The sequence below is a fragment of the Xiphias gladius genome, chromosome 13 (assembly GCF_016859285.1).
Source record: "Xiphias gladius isolate SHS-SW01 ecotype Sanya breed wild chromosome 13, ASM1685928v1, whole genome shotgun sequence".
In the NCBI taxonomy this organism is placed as follows: domain Eukaryota; kingdom Metazoa; phylum Chordata; class Actinopteri; order Istiophoriformes; family Xiphiidae; genus Xiphias; species Xiphias gladius.
The window spans coordinates 675,789-697,177 of NC_053412.1; the positions used below are offsets into that span (position 1 = coordinate 675,789).

At 41.6% G+C, this 21,389-nt stretch overlaps 2 protein-coding genes and 1 long non-coding RNA gene across 9 annotated transcripts in view; 2 read left to right on the top strand and 1 right to left on the bottom strand.

Annotated features, from left to right (window-relative positions):
* Positions 1-5,315, top strand: part of LOC120798360 (protein EFR3 homolog B-like) — a 21,499-nt gene extending 16,184 nt beyond the window's left edge. The window contains exons 12-21 of the mRNA XM_040142609.1: positions 362-534; positions 680-755; positions 1,316-1,477; positions 1,584-1,715; positions 1,813-1,880; positions 2,292-2,425; positions 2,524-2,615; positions 2,760-2,808; positions 3,738-3,844; positions 4,777-5,315. Coding sequence (XP_039998543.1) covers positions 362-534; positions 680-755; positions 1,316-1,477; positions 1,584-1,715; positions 1,813-1,880; positions 2,292-2,425; positions 2,524-2,615; positions 2,760-2,808; positions 3,738-3,844; positions 4,777-4,911 — 1,128 coding nt within the window. The 3' untranslated portion in view covers positions 4,912-5,315. The remainder of the gene's footprint in view (positions 1-361; positions 535-679; positions 756-1,315; positions 1,478-1,583; positions 1,716-1,812; positions 1,881-2,291; positions 2,426-2,523; positions 2,616-2,759; positions 2,809-3,737; positions 3,845-4,776) is intronic.
* Positions 5,316-7,264: 1,949 nt separating this feature from the next.
* Positions 7,265-21,389, bottom strand: part of LOC120798055 (pro-opiomelanocortin) — a 40,540-nt gene continuing 26,415 nt past the window's right edge. Inside the window, exons 1-5 of one of the 7 annotated variants that reach the window (XM_040142047.1) lie at positions 14,294-14,323; positions 13,222-13,382; positions 9,684-9,819; positions 8,715-8,835; positions 7,265-8,073 (exon numbers count right to left, since the gene is read on the bottom strand). In XM_040142047.1, coding sequence (XP_039997981.1) covers positions 7,522-8,073; positions 8,715-8,831 — 669 coding nt within the window. In that variant the 5' untranslated portion in view covers positions 8,832-8,835; positions 9,684-9,819; positions 13,222-13,382; positions 14,294-14,323 and the 3' untranslated portion in view covers positions 7,265-7,521. Of the gene's footprint in view, positions 8,074-8,714; positions 8,836-9,683; positions 9,820-11,208; positions 11,356-13,221; positions 13,628-14,096; positions 14,192-14,216; positions 14,324-21,389 lie in introns of those variants that run through there. The other 6 variants (XM_040142049.1, XM_040142048.1, XM_040142046.1 and 3 more) reach the window with 6 other exon arrangements.
* Positions 13,296-20,445, top strand: LOC120798057. The gene is made up of 5 exons (XR_005708614.1): positions 13,296-13,599; positions 15,393-15,459; positions 18,833-18,918; positions 19,267-19,325; positions 20,031-20,445. It is a non-coding gene; the product is annotated as an uncharacterized LOC120798057 (long non-coding RNA).

Genomic DNA, 21,389 nt, shown 5'->3' on the forward strand with positions numbered 1-21,389 from the left:
TGTAGGATATAAAATGTTTTACCAGTTATATCCGTGGGCTCATGGAGTCATGCAGCACTGGGGACCTTTGAGGGCCTGACCGTGGTGAAATAGACAATTTAGCACTGAACCCATCTACGATTTGTGCACACGGATGACGTCTGTGACAAAATCTCCTCTGCAAACTGGTCTTTCAAAGGACCGTGTAGGTGAGACATGTCCAGCGTCCGAGGTAAATAGAGACTAAATGAAAGTGGTAGACTTTTTCTTCGTAGGGGGTCCTTAAAATCACTGAATAGTCCTTTCAGGGTTGCAGTCCAGAGACTTCAGACCCAGAAAGACCCCAGTAGAGACCGGTGTATAATCTCTGTCCCTGCCTCAGGTGTCAGAGCGGTATGAAAGCAGCAACCTGTTGACGGCGCTGCCCTCGTCCTTCCTGGAGCCCCTGCTCTCCTTCACTCTGATGGAGGACCCCGAGATCCGTCTGCTGGTCCTCTCCATCCTCACCTCGCTCATCGACCGGCGCCACAACGCCGCCAGACTCAGCACAGCCAGGTCTCGCCCCAGCAGAAGTAGCACACTTCCGAGGCAGGGGACTGGCGACACCCCGCGGCGGGCCGGCGTCACTGCACGCTGCCCCGCCGGGGGCCGCTTGACATCCTGAGCGCCGGCTTTACACCGTCTCTCTGTGTGTCCTCAGCGCGGCGTTCGATGTCTCGGTGTTGGAGCTGAAGGGGGACAGGTGCTCTCGACAGGACAACCTGTTCACGAGGAAGGTGAGAGAATAACAGGCGCGGCAAATCTCGTTTTGTGCATTTCAATCTGTTGGTGGAATCAGCCGCCACTGACATTTTAAATGCTGTCACCGATAAGTCGAGAGAAGATCAAGTTTTAGACACTTTCCACTTCCCTGAGCGGCGTTTCAGGGAAATGCTAAAAGTAGTTCGATTATTGCTCCACGTGGAAATTTGATCGGATTATTGGGTTCAGCAGATCGAACGACAGCTCGTCTCACCCTGAATGAAACAAACCTTCTTCCCCACTACGTCCTGTCACACAGAAATTAACCTGCCTACGTGCGGCCACATCTCACGCCTCACGCAAAACACACCTCGTTTGTGCGTCGCTTTGGGAAAAAGCCTCCGCCGGTTGAATAAATGTTAAAAGAAAGAGACGACGCTGAGATTGTGCAGAGCAGCAAGTATCTTCAATCGAGGCCCGGAAATCCACTTTTTCTGATTGTAGTCGCCGTTATCTGAAGTTGCATGAAGTGGCAGAGTAATGACGGTTCAAAGCGGTAATGCAGCTCAGTTCTGTGCTTCGTGCGTGTGCGCAGCATGCTCAGCGCCTCTACAGGCACGTCTACCTGGCCTGCAAGGAGGAGAGCAGCGGGCGGGGCCACTATCAGGCTCTCTTCACCCTACTGGCCGTCCTGACTGTGGAACTGGCCACCGAGGAGGTGGTGGTGGACCTGATCCGATTGGTCCTGGCTCTGCAGGTGAACGGAGCTTCTGTAATAACGGCAATGACAGTACAAATAATGTTAAGTCGTAGCTTTCCCGCTGATTGGTCATCCCTCCTCTGCTCTGTGATTGGCTGCTCAGGAGCTGGCGTTGTCCAATCAGGAGTATCTGTCGGTCTTTAACCGCTGTGGCGTCCACGCCGTCTGTGCCGCCTTCCTGCAGCTGCTGTCCCAGCTCGGCCCGCCTGCAGCGCTGCACCAACACGTCACGCAGGTGTGTGTGCGTGCGTGTGCGTGTGCGAACACGAAAAGTGAAGGCGTGTGTCTGCGCGGCATCAAATGTAGTTCGTTTATGTTTTGTGTGTCTGCAGGTCATAGAGAGTCGTCAGAAGGAGGCGCCACACCTGCTGCCTGAAGACGTCCTCTGTGACAAACCCAGGTAGAGAGACAGAGGCGTTTGTGGGACGTTATCGAGATGCAGGTTAACTATCATTATGCAGCACAAGATAGTCAACAGCTGTGTTACAGATGTGTAGTACACAGTAGCTAAGGAGCTCATCAACTGCTGATGGGCAGGTGTCATTTTTAGCAGAAACTTCACTGACTATAATTTAATTGCCTAATCTACCAATCAGCTGCCTGCCACTTATTCAGGTACAGCTCAGCTTTATTGATGAATTATTGTGATATACATCTGGGAACTACTGAGAAAAAAGTGATGTAAATGTCAGTCGGTTCATACTTGATAAATACTTGTACGCCTCACTGTCCATACCGATTTTCCATTATCGTTTGACTGGTGTTACTGGGTGTGTGTGTGTGCGCGTTTGTGTGTGTGTGTGTGTGTCAGACTGCCAGAAGGTGAGCTGAAGTTGGACGAAGCCCTTCTGTTTGTCCAATCAAAGATCTGCGAGGCTCTGATGGGAAGCAGCTACGGCGCGCACGCCGAACGCTTCAACACAGTGTACACACCTCAGCTAACAGGTACGCGTGCGTGCACGCACACGCACACACACAGTAAAAGACTCCGTGCTCCCGTCTGTTCACTGCTGTTTCTAGTATTCAGACTGTGTGTATTTCAGATGAGGATCGTCTGTCTAAGAGGAAGAGTATTGGAGACGTCGTCTCCCTGCAGATGGACGTGGACCCTTGGAACTGTCCTGATGCACAGCAGGTATCTATCTATCTATCAATCATCTATCTATCCATCTATCTATCTATCTGTCTATCTATCTGTCTATCTGTCTATCTATCTATCTATCATCTATCTGTCTATCTACCTATGTGTTGATAATGTGTCCATCTCCGTCCTCTCTAGAAACCTCAGACAGAGCAGATCACCTTTGAGACGCTGAAGAACGCCATTGGTAAGTGACTGATTTCAAATCGGTACAAACGGATGATTCACTGTTTCTGTTTTTTTGTATTTTGATTTTGAATAAAACTCTCATCCACTCTACTCTGATTTTCTACCTTTTCTCGTGCCTTAATCACATGATAAAATGAGTCAGCTGTAGTTACACGCTGTGTTCTGCTGATTCATAAGCACCATTTTTTAACTGCAGAGCACAATTTATTATCTGATGCACACAAATTATTGTTTTTTTCTCCTGCTGGGCTTAACACTCTCTTTCTTCTCTGCCTCACTTTCTCTTTTTTCAGGTTGAAGGATTCTGATTGGCTTGACATCGTGTGTAAAATATAGAAAACATGGGTTTAATCTATTAATCTATATCAAAAATTACACGATAATATTTCCATATAATGAGTATTCCGTCATTCTCCCTGGTGTTTTCACCGTCCACCAAACTTTATAAAGACGCCCCAAACAGACATTATATCAGAGAGGAAATAACATGTAAAGAAATCCACATAACATGTAAATCATATCATTAAAGTCATCATAATCTATTAGGAGTAGTAGTAGAATTTAAAACAGAAAAGTTCTGTAGCAACAACAAACACGGAGATTATCTAGTTTCCATTAACAAGCAAAAAGGACACACAAGAAATGAGTGAAAATCAGACTAATAACACAAACTCACAGTTTGGCAGAATACATGCAGAATCATTCTTTGTATATTTGATTAATCTAACATTAAGGACATAAAGGGAATAAAATAAAAATTCCATGTCACTCAGCTTTAACTTTATTGTTCTCACAGGAAAATTTGTCTCGCAGCCTCGTAAACACACAGAGCTCAGACCTGAGTGTAAAGCATGATAAATACATATAACACTGCAAAATAAATGTGGACAAAGGCAAAAATCCTGTTGTTAAAACGCTGTCTTTCAGAGGACAGAGGGAGTGTGGAGGAGGAGGAGAGGAGGAAGAGGATGCAGGTGGTGGAGAGGTTTCAGACGGCTCCATTTGAGGAAATCGCTGCCCACTGTGGAGCCAGGGTGAGAGGGTTTATTCTGCTCTAATCGGTCATTGGCGAGTGAGGTCATCTTCAGCCCATAAAGAGGCTGTCGCAGCGTAAACCAGACGCCACGTTCTGGCGGCCGTTCGCTTCATACTCCCTCTTCCCCAGTCTGTGCTCGTCAAGTGTCTTTTGTGAGTCGTTCAGTAACAACAGCAGAGTCAAGCGATCAGGTCAGTTGACAGAAGAAACTCCCAGTTAAACGTTATTGATTGTCTCATCAATTATCGAAGCCGATCAACTTAACCCTTCTGAATCAGGACCTCAGGCAGCTGGTGGAAGTAAGGTGTGTACCTCATTGTTATTTCCATGTGTCAGATACGTATTTCATCAACGTTTCACTTCAGGTTGGAGCTACAGGTTAGAGACGTCATTTACATTTCTGTGTTCTCAAACAGCAGAAGGTGGTAACGGTTCCAAATCTTGGAGTTATTGTTATTTTGAACTTCGATAAAGGATTCAGAAGGTTTTGCACTCCCATGAGCAGATTAGATCCTGGACTCAGGTTTGATAAAATGCTGCAGCCGGTTGGTTGGTAGGGAGGTAGGTTTTGTCTGTAGCCTGTGCTCAACCATGAGTTTCATACATAACTAAAAGCGCTCCAGACTGTTCTTAGTGTTTGAGAGGATTAGAAAGAGACAAGTGCTGCAAGGAGGCATCGCTTTAACGTTGTAGTAGAAAACATGAAATAGTTGTGAAACCGATGAAAAAGAGGACTGAGGTGATCAGGATCTCTCTGTAGGGACCAGAGTCTGAGTGGACTTTAAATATTAGAAAGCAATGAACAATGGAAATCATTTTATCTAGTCGTGGTTTTATTGCTCTGACATTACGTTTTCTGACTTGATATACTTTGAATGTTTTTAATATTTTTCTGATATCGATCTAAATAAAGTTGATTTCTCTCCCCAGACCTCGTTGCTTCAGTCTAAACTGGATCAGGTCTTTGATCTGATCATACGTCCTCCCCCGTCTCCGTCCGGACACGCGCCGCCTCGCTCCACGCCGCTCTACGAGATGAAGTTTCCTGACCTGTGCGTCTATTAGACGCACACACACATTCAGCAATAGCTCACCAGCTGTTTTTCTGTTAAAGCGCTTTCCTTACTGTGGCGTGTTAGGAGAGGACACAAGGAGGTAGGGAAGGAAAGAAGGAGGTAGGGGAGGAGTCGTCACATCAACACTGGTTAGTTTAAATGAAAATACGTAACATGAATTAGGATTTTTTCGCTAATTTTATCTCAGAGGATGTTTTTTGTCTAGAAGTCAGATTTTTTTTTGATTCAAATGAGAAGTTGATTGATTGATTGAGTGATTGATTTCTGATTCCTGTTAAAAACAAACCTTTGTTCATCATCCAGCCCTTTTTGTTTTTTTGTTTTCTGTTTTTAAAGTGTGTGTGAGTTTTGTCACTGTTCTCCCTCAGTTTGATCATCAGAGGTGAATCTGTACACTTGGTAGGAGACTGCTCTAATAAAATATTGATATAAATGTGTTAGTTTATTGATTCATTGATTGTTTCAACCGGCAGCGTAATCTGCTGTTTACACGTTGTGAAGTTATTAACAGTATCTGTGATGACTGATCCCGGCCTCCAGTGTGTCCGTGAGCTTTCTGATTTTATTAGATGATATAATCATTGCGAAGGCTTTTTTGCAGGAGCATTTCATTTTCCTGCTGCCGGATGACAAATGTCTCGTGGTCTCGTCCATCAGGGCTCGGAGCTCAGGGACCCACCGATCATGAAACCGGTGAGGACACTGACTCATCATGTACAGTATGTAGCCATCAAGTTTATATTCAAGACCCTGAAAACAAATTTTTCCCAATCAGCTCCTGGTGATCGGATCTTACATGAGCACAATTTTTTTTTTTTTTTGTCACGTTTAGAGCGGTTTGGGTTATTTCATGGGACAGATTTCTGTATTTGGACTGGTTTCACTGGTTTAAAGTGGGCGATGCTCAGTTGGAAAAACCTGAGGTCAGGTATTTCAGTGCGCCAACAAGGATTTAGCAACATTTTGAATCTGAAGCTGATGACATTTGTCAGTTGAATCTGATCAAATCACAAGCAAACAGTCGCATGAAGCACAACTGATACTTGAGGGGCCTTGAGGCTGATTTTGGTATTTGAGGGTTTAAAATATGTGATAACGATAAATGTGCCGATTTCATTTCAACAGAAGAACATAAACAGGATAAGGATAAGGATTTTTTGACATTTAGTTATTATTCAACCTGGAGCGTCTGAATCAGCTTCCACTTTGCACACGTTTGTGTTTTTCTGGTCTAATACTCCCTCTAGTGTTACCAGCTGTTTGAAGTGTGATGGGCAGACATTAGCTGAGGGGGGGTAGCGTTGATTGGGAAAAGACGGTGTCTCTGCTTTAAACTTTTGAGACAAACTGCCGGGACGAGGGAAAAGCTAACGTGATTCCAATGCACCGACTGTAACTGTACTGACTGTTGAGTCGCAGATATATTTATTTATATTTATCATTTGGGCAGGATGAGTGTAACACTATACGTCAACTGTCTTCCACTGACAAGCCATGGCATCAGCTAACTTCCCGGCTAACACATTTAGCAACAGATCAAACCGTAAGCGTGCGTGGTTTTTAGCATCTGACTGATTGTTTAACAAACAAACCTAAAGTCAGGTTCGTCAGCGGGTTATGGCCGACGCAGCCGACACACTGGCCGTCAGACTTATTCAGGTTAAACAAATGTCACGTGGTTTTATTATCACTCAGGTGTTACGGGTAAAAATGGGCGCCTCGCCACGAAGAGGATCAGGGTATGTGTTGCCGACAGTGGCGTCGCAGCGCTCCCTGGTGGACTGATGATAAAATAGGTCAAACACCTGTCCGCGGCTTAAGTTACTTTAATCGCATGTCACTGGTCTGAGTTTATAATCACCGATTTATGTGCAATCAGCTCAAATCGGCCGATAAAAAGGTCCCGCCAAATCTGTTGCTTATTTAGTCATGAATTATATCATGTTGTGTTATAGAAAAAAATATTTAGGATTAAAACCAAGTTTTCATTTTAAAAGAAGTCAGCCAGAGACAGCATGTCCAACCGACTCAAGGTCGATGGTCGCCAGCCGGAAATGAGAAGCTGCTTTTGTCTTTTTCTGTTTGAAATCAAACAATGACTGCGTATTCATGCAGTAAATCTGCAGCCGTTAGCGTTATCCACAGATGTGCTGTGGACAAAGTTGGGCCTGGTGAGCACAGTTTGTTTTCTAACCGACGCTGCATCTGGTGTGATTTAATTCAAAACGTAGAGGATTGTTTTTTAATATTAAGAGTTAAGGAGTAGTGCATGTTGTGTAGCTGTAGAAACAAAAGACAGACAGATGGACAAACAGAAAAGAACACCTCGTCTTCTGCTTGCAAATATCTCTTTATGTTTCCATGTCATTTACAGTTATTTACATAAATCAATAAATATCAAAACATCTCTCTCATTTTCTTTCTTTATCTCTCTTCCACTCATCCAGGATCAAGTTAAAGATTCACAGCTTTTTGATGTCACTAATTTGTCTGCTAACGAGCTTCCTTGGCCAATGAGAACACTTCGCTGCCTGCCAATCAGCTGTGTAAAAAGTTATCCCTCTCTCCTTCCGCCCCCTTTCCTCCCGTCCTCCCCCCCTCACTTCTGCTGCTGTCCGTCTTTGTTGATGACATTTTTGAAGAGCGTGAGCAGCGGCCTCTGGCTGCGTTCGTCCCAGCTCTTCATGAAGCCGCCGTAGCGTTTGCTGGCCGGCGGGCCGCTCCAGCGAAAATGCTTCATCTTGTACGAACCGTCCTTCTTCTCCTGGACGCCGCCCAGGAGCTGCTGCTGCTGCTCCTCCCCCGCCTCCTCCATCACCTCCTGCGTCTTCTCCTCCTCCGCCTCTGCTGCCATTAACTGACTAGCCAGCTCCCGCCTCCTCATCTCTCCGGGGAAAACTTCGGCAGACTCCTCCTCCACGCCGTTGGAGGTGTAGACTTTGACTGGGCGGCGCTTACGACCGACGGGCTTCCCCCAGCGGAAGTGCTCCATGGAGTAGGAGCGCTTGGCCTGAGGTGAGGAGGAGGAGGAGGAGGAGGATGGCAGGACGAAGGAGGAGGGGTCTGACAGAGGGAGCGGTTGTAGGTGGGCATTGCCTGGCATGACGGGGTTCTCGGCGGTGAGGTCAGAGTGACAGAGCTGGATGCACTCCTGCAGGAGAACACGAGGAGGTGGAGAAGGAGAGGAGACGTAGTGAAGGTAAGAAATTAGAGTCAAAAGTTTGGCCTCAGTCCTGAATGTTTTCTTATTTTTTCTGTTAAACTTATTTGTAAAAAAAAAAAGAAACAAAAACAAATAAGAGCAAACTGAGAAAAAAATGATTGTATGTTGTGCTCGGGCAACGGGGGGCATTTTGGGGCCCATTAGCAAGTCTTTGCCCGGGCCCCATAGTAGATCGGTCTGGCCATGCTTGCAGTGCATTATGGCTCATGCATCTCGTTTTTCTGTGTGTTTTTGACTGTATTTTGGGGACTTTTTATAACAGTTGCAACACTAGACGATAGAAAGTGGTGTTTGTTTTTCTGTGTGTTTTTAACTTTATGTGGGGGACAAAACTACAGGACAGTGGTTGTTTGTTTTAGGTAGGATAGGTAGGATTTTAGGAGTAGGATATAATTTTAATGACAAACAGGGTGAAACATTTTCTTTAGCTCTTAAAAGACATAAATAATGAAAAAAAAACAAACCCAAATTGATTTATACAAATGAAATGATCCTCAGGAGAAAGTGGTAAATCTGGTTCTATGTGGATTCTACTGTAAGTATTTTCTGTGCACGTCTACGTGTGTTACCATCATGCTGCTCTCCGAGTTTAGGTCCTGACAGCTCGGATGCTCCCAGCACTGACTGGCCGCTCCTTTGGCCATGCCCACAACCACCACAGCAACCAGTAGCCACACAGGACACATTCTCCTGTCAGCCAAGCAGAGACAAGGACAAAAAAATGGCACATCACACTTGGAGACACATAAAGGGAAAAAAAACCTCACCTGTCTTTTTGGTTATTTTTCATTGTATGTTACAGTATATTTTATTTTTCTTTTATACTATTTTATTTAAAACATATGTAAAAAAAACAAATACATTATAAATAATAAAATATGATAGACATTTTAATAAATACAATAGAACTAAAAATCCATGTATCATTACTGTATAGTATGAGATAAGGAATAGAATAGAATTAGAATAGAATATAAATTTCTTAACACATGAAGAAAAAAAATAGAAAATAGAAAAATAGAAAATATAGAAAATTAAAAAAAATGCACAAAATGATATTTATTTCATAAATTATATCAATATAGGTTTTTTTTAATATATTTATATCTGTATCATAATGAATATAACATAAAGCTTGTCTTTAATTTCCATTTTTTTTCATTTATTTCATGTCATATTTATCTGATTTTATTGTAAAGTAACGTAACTTATACATGTTATCCTTGTTTCCTACCTTTTAAATTAGTAATAAGTTTTATTTAATATAATTATAAATTTATACTTAGATTTTCGTAATCTTGTCTTATTTTCTTACCTCTACGACGACATTAAGAGATGATGCTGCACACATTCAATTTATATTCTTTAACCATTTGGTAACGATTGTGTAAACTTTTTAAAAATTACTGACTTTGGTTGTTGTTTTTAATACGTTAGTATTTATTACATGATATTTTATAACTCAAAGAATTTAACTTAATTTGGAAAAAAATAAAGGTTTTTAAACTGAATATATAACTATTAATGAATGTCCTCACCACACTGTCCTGTCTCTTGGTCCCTCGTCTTCTTTCTGTTATTGCTGGTGTTTTCTTGTCGTTCGGCCGTCGGACTGTCGTTTCTGTCGTTTCCCTCTTCTTTTGTCGCTCTGACCATTTAGCCGACTTTTATATTCTGTCGGCCAAGGACACACACACACCCCCACACACACAAACAGATAGAACAACGTCATCACCAACATTCATTCATGCTCGTAAACACACACTGCTGCATGAAAATGGACAATCAATGAGACATCATCCTCTTCCTCCTCCTCCTCCTCCCACACAAACACACACTTTCTCTCCAATGAAAACCCTGTAACTCCACAAGCTGAACTTTTTTAGGAAAACACATAAATTCATGTGATAACTGTTGTTGCTACGTATTGTTTATGGATTTTTTGTTATGTAACGCTTTGTGTGCTTTGTCTGTTTTCAGGTTTTCTTGGCACCACAGGCACAGATTGGACAAACAAATGAACAATAACCAGGCAAAACAGGAACCACGTCGTCCTTCAGGTGGGTTCAAAACTTAAAAATCAAACAAACAAACAAACAAACAAACAAACTTAATAAAAAAAGAGCACTGAAACTAAAGATGGCAGGATGAAAGTGACATCCGCTGCCTCAGTGCTGCTGCTGTGTTTTAAATGTCAGGCGGCAGATTTGGCAGATTAACACCGAACTGACATGTCATCACCGGAGGGAAGACGGGATTCAAACCTGCAGGTCAGGGCTTACAGTTACACTCAGACACACCTGCTGCAGCATCCTCCCTTTGTCTGGACGCCCAGTGTGACCAATGCAGAATCCGCACCAGGTTTATCTCGTTTAACGGGCCACTGGGGAAAGGTCATTTTTCAGGCTCTCCGTCCACCTGTAGCCTCTTTTTAAGGCTCTACATCCACGTAGAGGTTTTCTCTAAAGGTCAGTGTTCCACCGGGAGCCTCTGTTTAAAACCATATGTCCACTTGGAAGTTTCCTTTTAGGTTGCAGCAACATTAGAATAATAATAATAATAATAATTTTAGTTTTGTAGTTCATTATAGTTCAAGTGTGGGCGTCAGAAATTAGTCCCGACTTGCTTTTGAGCTCCTTTTAGATTAGTCTTGACCACAGCCCTGCAGGCACGGCTTTGTTCATCAGCTTTGGTGTTAAATAAATGAAAAATGTTAAAGCCGAGGCTTTGGATGTACAGATTATGTAAAGCGTTTTCTGTAATAGCTATTTCTGCCGCAGAGTAATTTCTCTGAAGGGCCGCTATTTTTTTTGTTTTTTTTTGTTGTGTTTCTAATGGAACAAATTGAGGAGCATCTGGAGGCAGGCAGGTAAATATAAACCCATTAGACCGCTCTCACAGCCTTGGACCTCCATTCAGTCCATTACGGGCAACACAAACACACACACACACACACCCGTGTTCAGGGAGGAGGAGGTAATGGCATGATGAAGCAAAAAGTCAGACGAGCTGAAGAAAGACATTTTAAGGACACATTATCAGAAGTGGAAGCACTTTATTCACCTGCTGCAGCCATTAAATTCAGTCCGTCTCTCTCTGGTTTGTCACAGCTACTCACTGATGCTCATCACAAACACATCAGAGTCGTTGGTAGAAATATTTACACCGTTTTATAGCTTAGCTCTGATACTGGTGGGGCTCTAAGAAAAGCTGAAGAGTATCAGGGGAAATACACGAGATTATTTGAAGGTTGAGGGGAAAAAAAGCAACAAAAAAAACAAAAAACGCATCAAATGTTATTATTCTTATTTTAGATGGATATTAAAATAAGTCATGGCCAGAGGTGTGTGGACATGTGAACAGAATTGTAGATGGTGGCGAAACAGCTCCGGGGCATGCCGAAGGAAACAGTAACTCTGACATTTTTTGGAAAACATTTTTACCATCTGTTGATCACGTATAATTGGCTCTGGTCCTCAGCAGTGAGACTGCCTTTACAAGGCTGTTCGTATAAAACAGTACAGCATGTTGCTGCCTTGCACATTAAATAACTGCAAAAAATGTCAGAATAATGGTACTATTGGTACAGTATTAATAGATACTGTTCAGACTGTGTGCAGTGTACTGTGGAATCAGGTCACAGCTAAGGATTTACTTTGTCTGCCATCAAAAATAAAAAAAAATATTACATTTTAATCTTAAAATTTTTTATCTGTGTGAAATCCTTAATATCTCAGTAACAATTGACATGGGAAATTAGCGTCAATTGAATGTATTTATGTATTTTATAAATATACAAGCAGGGATGAAATAATAGGCTATGGGCTTAAATGGAAACAAAAAGAAAAGAAATTCATAAGTACAACAGAGAAATAGATTAATGAGAATTTCAAGACGCAATAAAAGTTGTTTTACAAATGACAGGTTGAAACCACCTTGTTCTCAATTGCTACAGATAATTTTTATACTGACTCACAGTGACATATTGTACAGCTCACGTTATCACCTCTTTGTAGTGCAGACTTCTAAAATTTTACTCCATGCTGGACCTCTCCAATGTAAGAGCATTTTTAAGTCTCAATAAATTTGATAAATTGTTTTTATTCTTAAATTTGTGAATATGAGTAAAAGTCAAGGATTTTTACTTTAGTACCATTTTTTTTCTTTTAGTAGTTTGATAACCAGCTCCCTCTTTTCTGACCAAGTTTTATCAGGTTTAGGGTGATATATAATATATATATACATAATGTATGTAACATACTTTGAAGCATTTAAATTGAGAGCCTTTTTTTTTTTTTTTTTTTAAATAAAGCAAAAGAAAACCAATAAATGGAATTGTAAAAATAAAAATGTATATCTAAAAAAGGTACCAGACAGAGCTAAATAAAAACAGCAAACATGTTAAGTGAATAAAAAAGGAGGAGGAAATTAAAGAAAAAGAGAAAAATGTAAATAAGTAAATAACTACAAAAACAAAGTTACACAAATTCCAAGAGTACCAGAGGTTTTCAGATTGACCCAGATTAATGGTGAAATTCAACAATCTTTTGGCTCCGTTCAGGGATGAAGGCAGTTGACAAAAGAAAGGTAACAAAGGATGTTTTTTTAGCATTATGCAAAATATTACCAAGGATAAAATTAGTATTTAGGATCAGTAAATGAGGATTAGGTCTGCAACTAATGTTAATCTCATCGTCCTCTCTTGTTCGCTGAAGACTCCAGAGATATTCAGTTTACAATCACATTTAAGAAGGAAAGCACTAAAGTCCCTCATTTCAGATTTTGGAACCAGATAATATTTAACATTTTATCACAATTTTTACTCGAAAAATGACTGAAATGTTTAATTGGTTATTTTTCTCTCCCTCGATTTAAATTAAGCCACCAATTGTTTCAGCTCTAATGACGATGATGATGCCAATAGGGATTTATTCCCCTGCAAATTCAGTTGGTCTCCAAGAAAACAACTTGCACTGCACATCGCCCCAAAATGTTTTACTTTAATTACCCAACAAGGGATCTTGTTTTAGGGTTTTCTTCAGTCGAAGTAGTTCCCTCTGCGATTACTAAACTCACCTTTAACGAGTAAACTTGGTGGAATCCCCCTTTAATTGATTCCTCAACCTGCGCAGATTAGAGCGTATGTTCCCACCAATCAGAGGCGGTTGCTAGGTTGAGCGGAATCAGCCGACCAATCGGCTTTTTGTTCACCGTTGTCCGCTGGCGTGCGCCGTGACCTGCAGAGAGGAGAGGAGAGCGGGGAGAAGCAAAGCGGTAAAAAAAGAGTGAAAATACGGAGTAAAACCACCGTTTGAGCCGACGCTCCGTCGCTCTGGCTCAGCAGCACTGTGAAAAACTGCATTACTGGAGGAGTGTGGACGGTAAAACAAACGCTGGAGCTGTCGCGCATGACTCAAACGGCCGCAGAACACCGAACACACCTGCGGCGCAAAGGTGAGGCTAACGAGCTAATTAATTAACGGTGAGCCTGAGCCTGAGCCTGAGCCTTAGCATTAGCTTTAACCTGAGCCTGAGCCTGATACTGAGCTTTAGCCTGAGCCTGAGCCTGAGCCTTAGCATTAGCTTTAACCTGAGCCTGAGCCTGAGCCTGAACCTGAACCTTAGCATTAGCTTTAACCTGAGCCTGAGCCTGAGCCTTAGCCTTATCTGTCGGCCTCATTTCCGTCTTCAGCCGTTTTTAGTGCGTGTGTTTGCGTCTCTGTGACTAAATCCCCGGTTTCTCAGTCACTTCCACCGAAGCTCGGGGCCCAGATATACCGCAAATACTGTGACGCAATACTTTACCTGGTTACGTTTTAAATACATAATAAAGTCAACATGCCAATTATAAAACACGCAGTATTTGGTAGGTTGGCTCTAAATTTCTGATACGGACTAGTCAGACTGGCTACGCTGGCTAGGCTAACAATAGCCGCCTAATATTAGCATACCTGAAACTACTGTCATTTCAAAAGCGTGGCACAACAGAACGGACGAGACACACTTAGCGTTATTTACGGCGCTTTCTTGCGCCAACATTGTCAACAAAGACAGATAAAATGCACATTTACGGCAGAACTGGTATTATAACCAAGTGTGAATGTGCATCGGGGGGCGGTACTGGTGTGACAGTCTGACAGGGACCTACCGCCTCCCTCTCTCCCGGTTCCTCTGTCGTCTCGTCCTGGTCTTTACGGTCAGTGTATGACATCTTTCCGGGATCTTCTGCATTGTATAAATTGTGTAATAAATTGGACGTGGAACTAGAGGAAGCACAATTTCGTGTCCAGTAAAGACCAGAAAACTAGATCGTAGGTCCGCGCCCCTCCGCGAGTTTGAGCCACAAGATCATGACACAGTTAGAGGCGAGACTACAGTCAGAAGTCATTACATTAAAACTAAGAACTTAAAGGTTGAATTTAAGATTTGAAAGTTTAAATCATGGTTTCAAAAACTTAAAACATTAAGACTGGAACATTTTGTAAATGACATCCTAATGTCTTGAATAGTTGCTTTTCTTCCTGAGGAGCAATAGTCTTAATAGAATAATTATTAATTAATTAATGAATTTGTTGATATTTTTTATTTCTAACCTGAAAATGCAAAGAAACTAAACTTCAAATCAAATTAATTTAGTGGACAGTATTACCAATTATAGATAGGTTTATTTATTTTATTCCGAATCGTAGAGTGGAGCAGAAGTATAAAAGCAGCAGGAAAAGGGAATACCTAAGTAAAGGTACAAATACCTTTTAAAAGCATAGAACTTGAGTAATTTGACTTCTTCACCTTTAAACTAAGTGTGTGATTGTTGTGACAGTTGCATTGTGCAGCAGGAGGCTGTTCAGTCCCTTTTTTTGGGGGGACTCAAGTTAAAGTTTTTAGTAAAACTTATATGAATGAATCATTTTTAAGTTGTTTGGGTGCATGTTGCATTTATTTTTATTATATCAATATGCTGTATTGCTGCGTAATGCTGGACAGTACTGAAAAACTGTGCTATAGTAATAATTTTGGGCCATATTGTCCCCACTGGTTTTCCATCTTGGTTTTATAATCCGGTTGGTATGATCATTGAATAGGTGTTAAATAGCTTTTCTGTGTGAGGGTTAAATTTAAATAGCGTGAACCCCCAAAAACCCTGTAAAATGTTCAGTGTACATTTTCCTACACTGTTCATAGTATGTGGCTCTACTGGAGTGGATGATGTGTGCGGAAGTTTTTCGAGTGTTTTACTTGTCTTCCAGGTCTACTTGCTCAGCTGCTGCAGCCTGGACGGAAATATCAGCTCTCAAGAGCTTACAGACCAAAGAGGTATGTGTAGTAAAGGTACACCACATTAACCTTGTTAAAACCCAGTTAGAAATTAATAGTATTAGTCTTTTGATTCAGCGCTAGTGTTTAAATACACAGATAAATTAAGTTCATCCCAGGACAAAGTGGTCAAATCTTGTTAATTATATTCAATGCTAAGTTCATTAAATACCAAGTTTTACTACAGTGTGTTCGCAAGACCATACGACGTTTGTCATTAAGGCTGCAACTAAAGATCACTTTTATAATCGAATAATCTAACGATTCTTTGGTTGGTCAATAGTCGTGTCTATTAAATGTCAGAAAATAGGGGAAAATGCCCGTCAAAATTTCCCAGAGTCTTCAGATGTCTTGTTCTCTTCAGTCAGTTGAAAATGTCACACTAGAGAAGCTGCATACAGCAAATATTTGGCATTTTTTAGTTAAGAAACAACCAAAAAAATTATCAAAATAGTTCCCCATTTATTTTCTGCCTATGGATTCATTTATTATTCAACTAGTCATTGCAGCTCTCCACACCAAACAACATCAAATGCATAAAAACCACCAAAAAATCGAAGATGCAAACATTTGGGTCTTCAGGTTGTTATGCGTAAATATCAGTCCAAGTAGGATTGAAAGAATATATTAACCTCAGTTTGATTGTACATCATCAAAGATTCATCCCAGGTCGAATTTAGGTAAAATACAAGGGCAAACAAGTTAAACTGTAGTAAGAGTCTGAGTGGTTGTTGGTTGGTGTTGTAATTTCTACTATTAAAAGTCAAAACATGATTTGAAAAATATCTTTGCAGTATGAAACTAAAAAACAGCCACTTTTACACTTATTTACTGAGAACTTTCCACATAAAACCTGCAGTGAGAAATTGTTTGACCTTTGTAAACCCAGCTGAATGAATAGAAAGGAAGAGAGAAACTCTAAAATCAGTTTATCAACTAGAGAAAACATAAGACATTGGCCCATACAAAAGAAAACAGAAAAAACTGGACCTTTTTAAATTTGTCGTGTCATATATTACAAAATTCAGATGCTCATAACAAGCGTAACATAACTTTAAACTGTAGAGTCGTGTTGTCAGTCTTTGTCACCAGAGCTGCCGCTTCAATTAAATCAAACAAGGACTAGGGTAATCAGAATAAACACATTTTAGTATGGGTTGATTTTGGTTTATGGTGTCAACTAAACTAAACACGAAACTAAGTAAAACTGAAAACCAAACCAAACTAAAATAACCAAGAAAACTAAACTTTATTCATCAAACTAAAGCTGAGACAAAACATCATATAATAAACAATTTAGTTTTTAGATGTTTAAACAAATCAAGTCTAGTGTAACCTAAAGAAAGCACAGAGAATGTGTGTTAAGAGGAGGAATGACACCTGGTTGAAATGAGAAGCTCTTCTGCTGTGCGAACCTTCATAACTTTGGTTTGTCTCAGATTAAAAGAGAGAATCTATTAAAAGACCTGAATTCCTTCTTATTCTACAAATAACTTCTAAAACGGCCTGGACAAAATGATCGGTACTCTTTAGGGTGATTGGTCATTCAGCTGTTCGGCATCATTGTGTGCAGCACACTGAACATGGGCAGGAGAAAGTAAATGATTGGTGAAGCGTGGTCAAGGAAAAGGCTCCAAGTCCAGACCTGATTTTCCTGCGACCACAGCTGTAACTGTAGCCGGCCTCCCTGGATCCACGTCCACAAGAGGAAATCTGACCCCAGATTGAATGGTAGAAATTGAAACTTTAAAGCAGATACGAGATGACCTCCAAGATCAATGTACAACAGTGTCTGGACACTTTCTGAATGAAAGTGGGGTCCACGGAAGAGTCTCCCAGGAAAGACCCACTTTTGACAGAAAAAACAAAAAACTGACTGACTGGAGTTTGGTAAAATGCATGTTGACAAGCCACGATGCTTCTGGGATAAGGTCCTCCGATAGATGCTTTATTAATCTGAACGATAAATTACAGTGCTGCAGAAGGCACTTCACATAAATCCCAAAAACAATAAGGTTGTTTTTAAACAGTGGAATTAAAGGCTAAGTTATATACAATAACAAAACAGACTTAGTATACTCTGTACAGTGGTGTTAATATAACATGCTACAATACACTCTACATTATTGCATTATTGTATAGAGCTGCACAGACCTTGAGACAGACTAATCCGATATATATAATAGATGTGATCAATAAAAATCAAGGTGAGCAGTTTGTGCCTTACAAGGAAAAACGGTCAGAGGAGGAGTCCCCCCTCCTCCCTGGAGTGGAGCTGCAGAGGTCTCTGACTGAAAGTGCTCCGCTGTTTGTCCAGCAGGAGGTGGATGTTGGAGGTGGAGGTTGGAGGTGGAGGGGAGACGAGGGGCGAGATGTTCTCCATGATGTTTAGGAATTTGTGCAGCAGCAGCCTTTCCACAACCAACTCTAAGGGCTGCAGAGACTCTAACTCGGTCTCGTCCTGTAGACACCCTCTGTTTTCCCGTCCAGTCTGTTACAGTCCCAGTATTTTTGTCCATGCCAGTTTTATTTGTAATATATATATTAAAAAAAAAAGGTTACGTCGAAAATCAAAAGCAACGTGTCTGCTCCATTAAATGTGGAATACAGAAAAGAGGATGCCAGTGACTTGTCAGTTTCAGCTCATTTCAGAGAAAATTGTGTTTTTTCATTAAGTGGAATGGCTCTGATCATTTTGGCCACATCTTTTATGAGGAGAGATTAAACAAATAATGAAAAGAATACATAACTGTGCATATACAATAAAATTATAATAAAGGCAACCTAGTATCTGCAGGTCTTAAAGTCTGAAGAAGCCTTTCATTCACTTTGCTCAAAATTACAGTCTTAACTTTAATTTTCAAAACTTTAAAAAATGTAAAAACTCTTCCCTGCTATAAGAAATAATGTTTGTTATAAATGTCAGTTATGTTTTTGTAAGTGATTGCCAGTGGTGGTAGAAGTATACTCATCCTACATGATTGGATCATAATATCGAGCTGCAGTGAGGAGTCCATATTTAGGAAATTGGGAGGCACAATTTTGATAATTGAATGTTCATTTTAGCTACTTTGCTGGTTCAGGCTTCTCTTGCGGGTTTGATTTGCTGAGGAGCATTTCATTGTCACACGTGACAGTAAATTAAACATTTCTTGACTGTTGATCGGATAAAACAGGACATTGTGCTGCTCAGGTCCGAATACTCCTGCTTTAACGGACCTTTTGTTATTAAACCGTTTTCTGTCATTAAAAAAAGGGAAAAGGTTTTATTCCTGGCACTGAAACAACCTTATAACAACAAGAATAGGATGACTATTCATGGCGGTGTGGGTGGATAATTTTCCTTTGTATATTTCACTTCTATTTCCTCCAGGTATGACCATTTTTATGGGGGTGCGCAGGAAGTGCTTTGAGACCAGATCGACGACCACGCTGATCGGGATCAGTGAAGAAATTGAGGTAATTTATAGACAGTGTCCGCATTAGACCAGAGGGCATTTTTAGTCTGTGAAAGAACAGTAAATGTGAGGAAATAGTATTATCAAATTTTCTAGTAGTTCAGTCCAAAAAAAAATAATCGGATGCAACTCAAATCATAAGAATAAAGTTTATTTACATGGCATCTTTACTACATGAAACACAATGTAAAATCCTGTGTAAAGGAAAAGGAGCAGGCAATTGAGAAATTACCGTACAATATGAAAAATGACATACTTTTGAGTATTTACGTTTTATACATGTATCACATTTTGTTAGTACAAGTCTTTTAGGAAATGTTGGATTTAAATAAATATTCTGTGTTTTCAGCTGGATTTACAAGACGTCCACTGATGGTGCAGGAAACACTGGACTCATCCATGTTCAAGGTATGAAAATGTTTTCGCTTTAAAATGAAATCATTATCAAGTAGAAGCAATAGGGAGGCGACAAGTCAGAGTAGTAGTACTTCTACTACTAAAAGGGAGAGGTCAGAGTAGTAGTACTACTATTGAGAGGTCAGAGTAGTACTTCTACTACTACAAGGGAGAAGTCAGAGTAGTGCTTCTACTACTACTACTAGGGAGAGGTCAGTAGTACTACTACAAGGGAGAGGTGAGAGTAGTACTTCTACTACTACTACAAGGGAGAGGTGAGAGTAGTACTTCTACTACTACTACAAGGGAGAGGTCAGAGTAGTAGTACTTCTACTACTACTACAAGGGAGAGGTGAGAGTAGTAATTCTACTACTACTAAAAGGGAGAAGTCAGAGTAGTACTACTACTAAAAGGGAGAAGTCAGAGTAGTAGTACTTCTACTACTACTAAAAGGGAGAGGTCAGAGTAGTAGTACTTCTACTACTACTAAAAGGGAGAGGTCAGAGTAGTACTTCTACTAGGGAGAAGTCAGAGTAGTACTTCTACTAGGGAGAGGTCAGAGTAGTACTACTAAAAGGGAGAGGTCAGAGTAGTACTACTAAAAGGGAGAAGTCAGAATAGTACTTCTACTACTACTAAAAGGGAGAGGTCAGAGTAGTACTTCTACTACTACTAGAGAGAGGTAATAGTACTAGCTATGGTTTGTGTCAGTGCAGGTCCTGGATGCGGTTGATCTCCATCACTTGAAGTTCTGGACCTGAAGTGGATGAAGCACAACGACAGCGTCGTTAGCAGACGTGACCTGTTTTGCACTGCTGATAAAATGTTCCAATACAGAAACAACCTTCTGTAAAGTTTTGTGTCCTGTGCTGAAAAATCAGACCCATCAATACGAAGCGGCAGTTTCTCTCTGCAGCCACAAGAGGACGCTCTGCCTCTGCAGCAGGAGCCCACGACAAACACTGTTTGAATTCACAGATTTATTTCTCGCTGATCCTCGTGTTAGACACGAGGATCAGCGATGATCCAGTTCAGGTATCAGCGAATACAAGCTGCATTGTTGATACTTCCGAAGATTAAAGAGCAACCTCTGGATGAAGGAGACTCCGGCTGCTTCTATACCGTGTTCAGACACACACACACACACACACACACACACACACACACACACACACGTCCGCTGTCCAACACTGTTGATGAATCGACTCCTTCATTAACAAGACGAGTTACCTGGACATGTTCTAGTCAGGGAAGATGATTAAATCCCTGTAGTGTGTGTGTGTGTGTGCGCGCGCGCGCACACAGTCGTCATCAAGTAAGCTTACTGATGAAAACACACACATCTAGTTTCCCGCCTGTGCCAAGGAGCTGCTAATTAAGCCTGTGTGTAATTTTCATGGTTGCCAATTACAGCCAGAGGGGCTGAGGTGTGTGTGTGTGTGTGTGTGTGTGTGTTTACACTCGATGCTAACGAGCCGGCCTGCCCTGCCAAGCGGCTGACCCACTTCCCGAAGGAGGTCCCCAAGGACTAACACGAGCGCTTTAGTTTAACGACAGTAAGTGAAGGCGTCACCGCTCGAACGCTCTTCATTATCCACAACGGTCAGTGAACGCATCACCGTTCACGCCGTCCAGCCTGTTGCTCGTCGCAGCGGTTTCCTCCGGTTCAGGACAAAACCAGCCGACGCGACCGCCGCTCGGTAATCGGCTTTTTAACGAGGCAGAAACGCGCTTGTGAAGCGCAGCTGAGCTCCGTCGGTGACACGCACCGTCCAGACTTGGGCTCGAACTCGTAGCTTCACACCTCTAGGAAAAACCGCGGCCTCGGAGCCGGTTGGCGTCCGGTCGGAGACACTCAAACCGCACACACCAGTGGTGGTTTACGGTCTGACGTATTTCTACCAGATCGGTAAAATCCAGAAACCTTCCCACACACTCATCTGTTGCTCAGACTGGACTCTGGATCACATGTCACTGTCTGTCCGGGGCCTTAGAACACACGCCCCCACCGGTCAAAGCCACCGCAGTAGAGGCCGGAGACCTGGAGCAGGATTAAAACCTTCCTCTCCATCTCT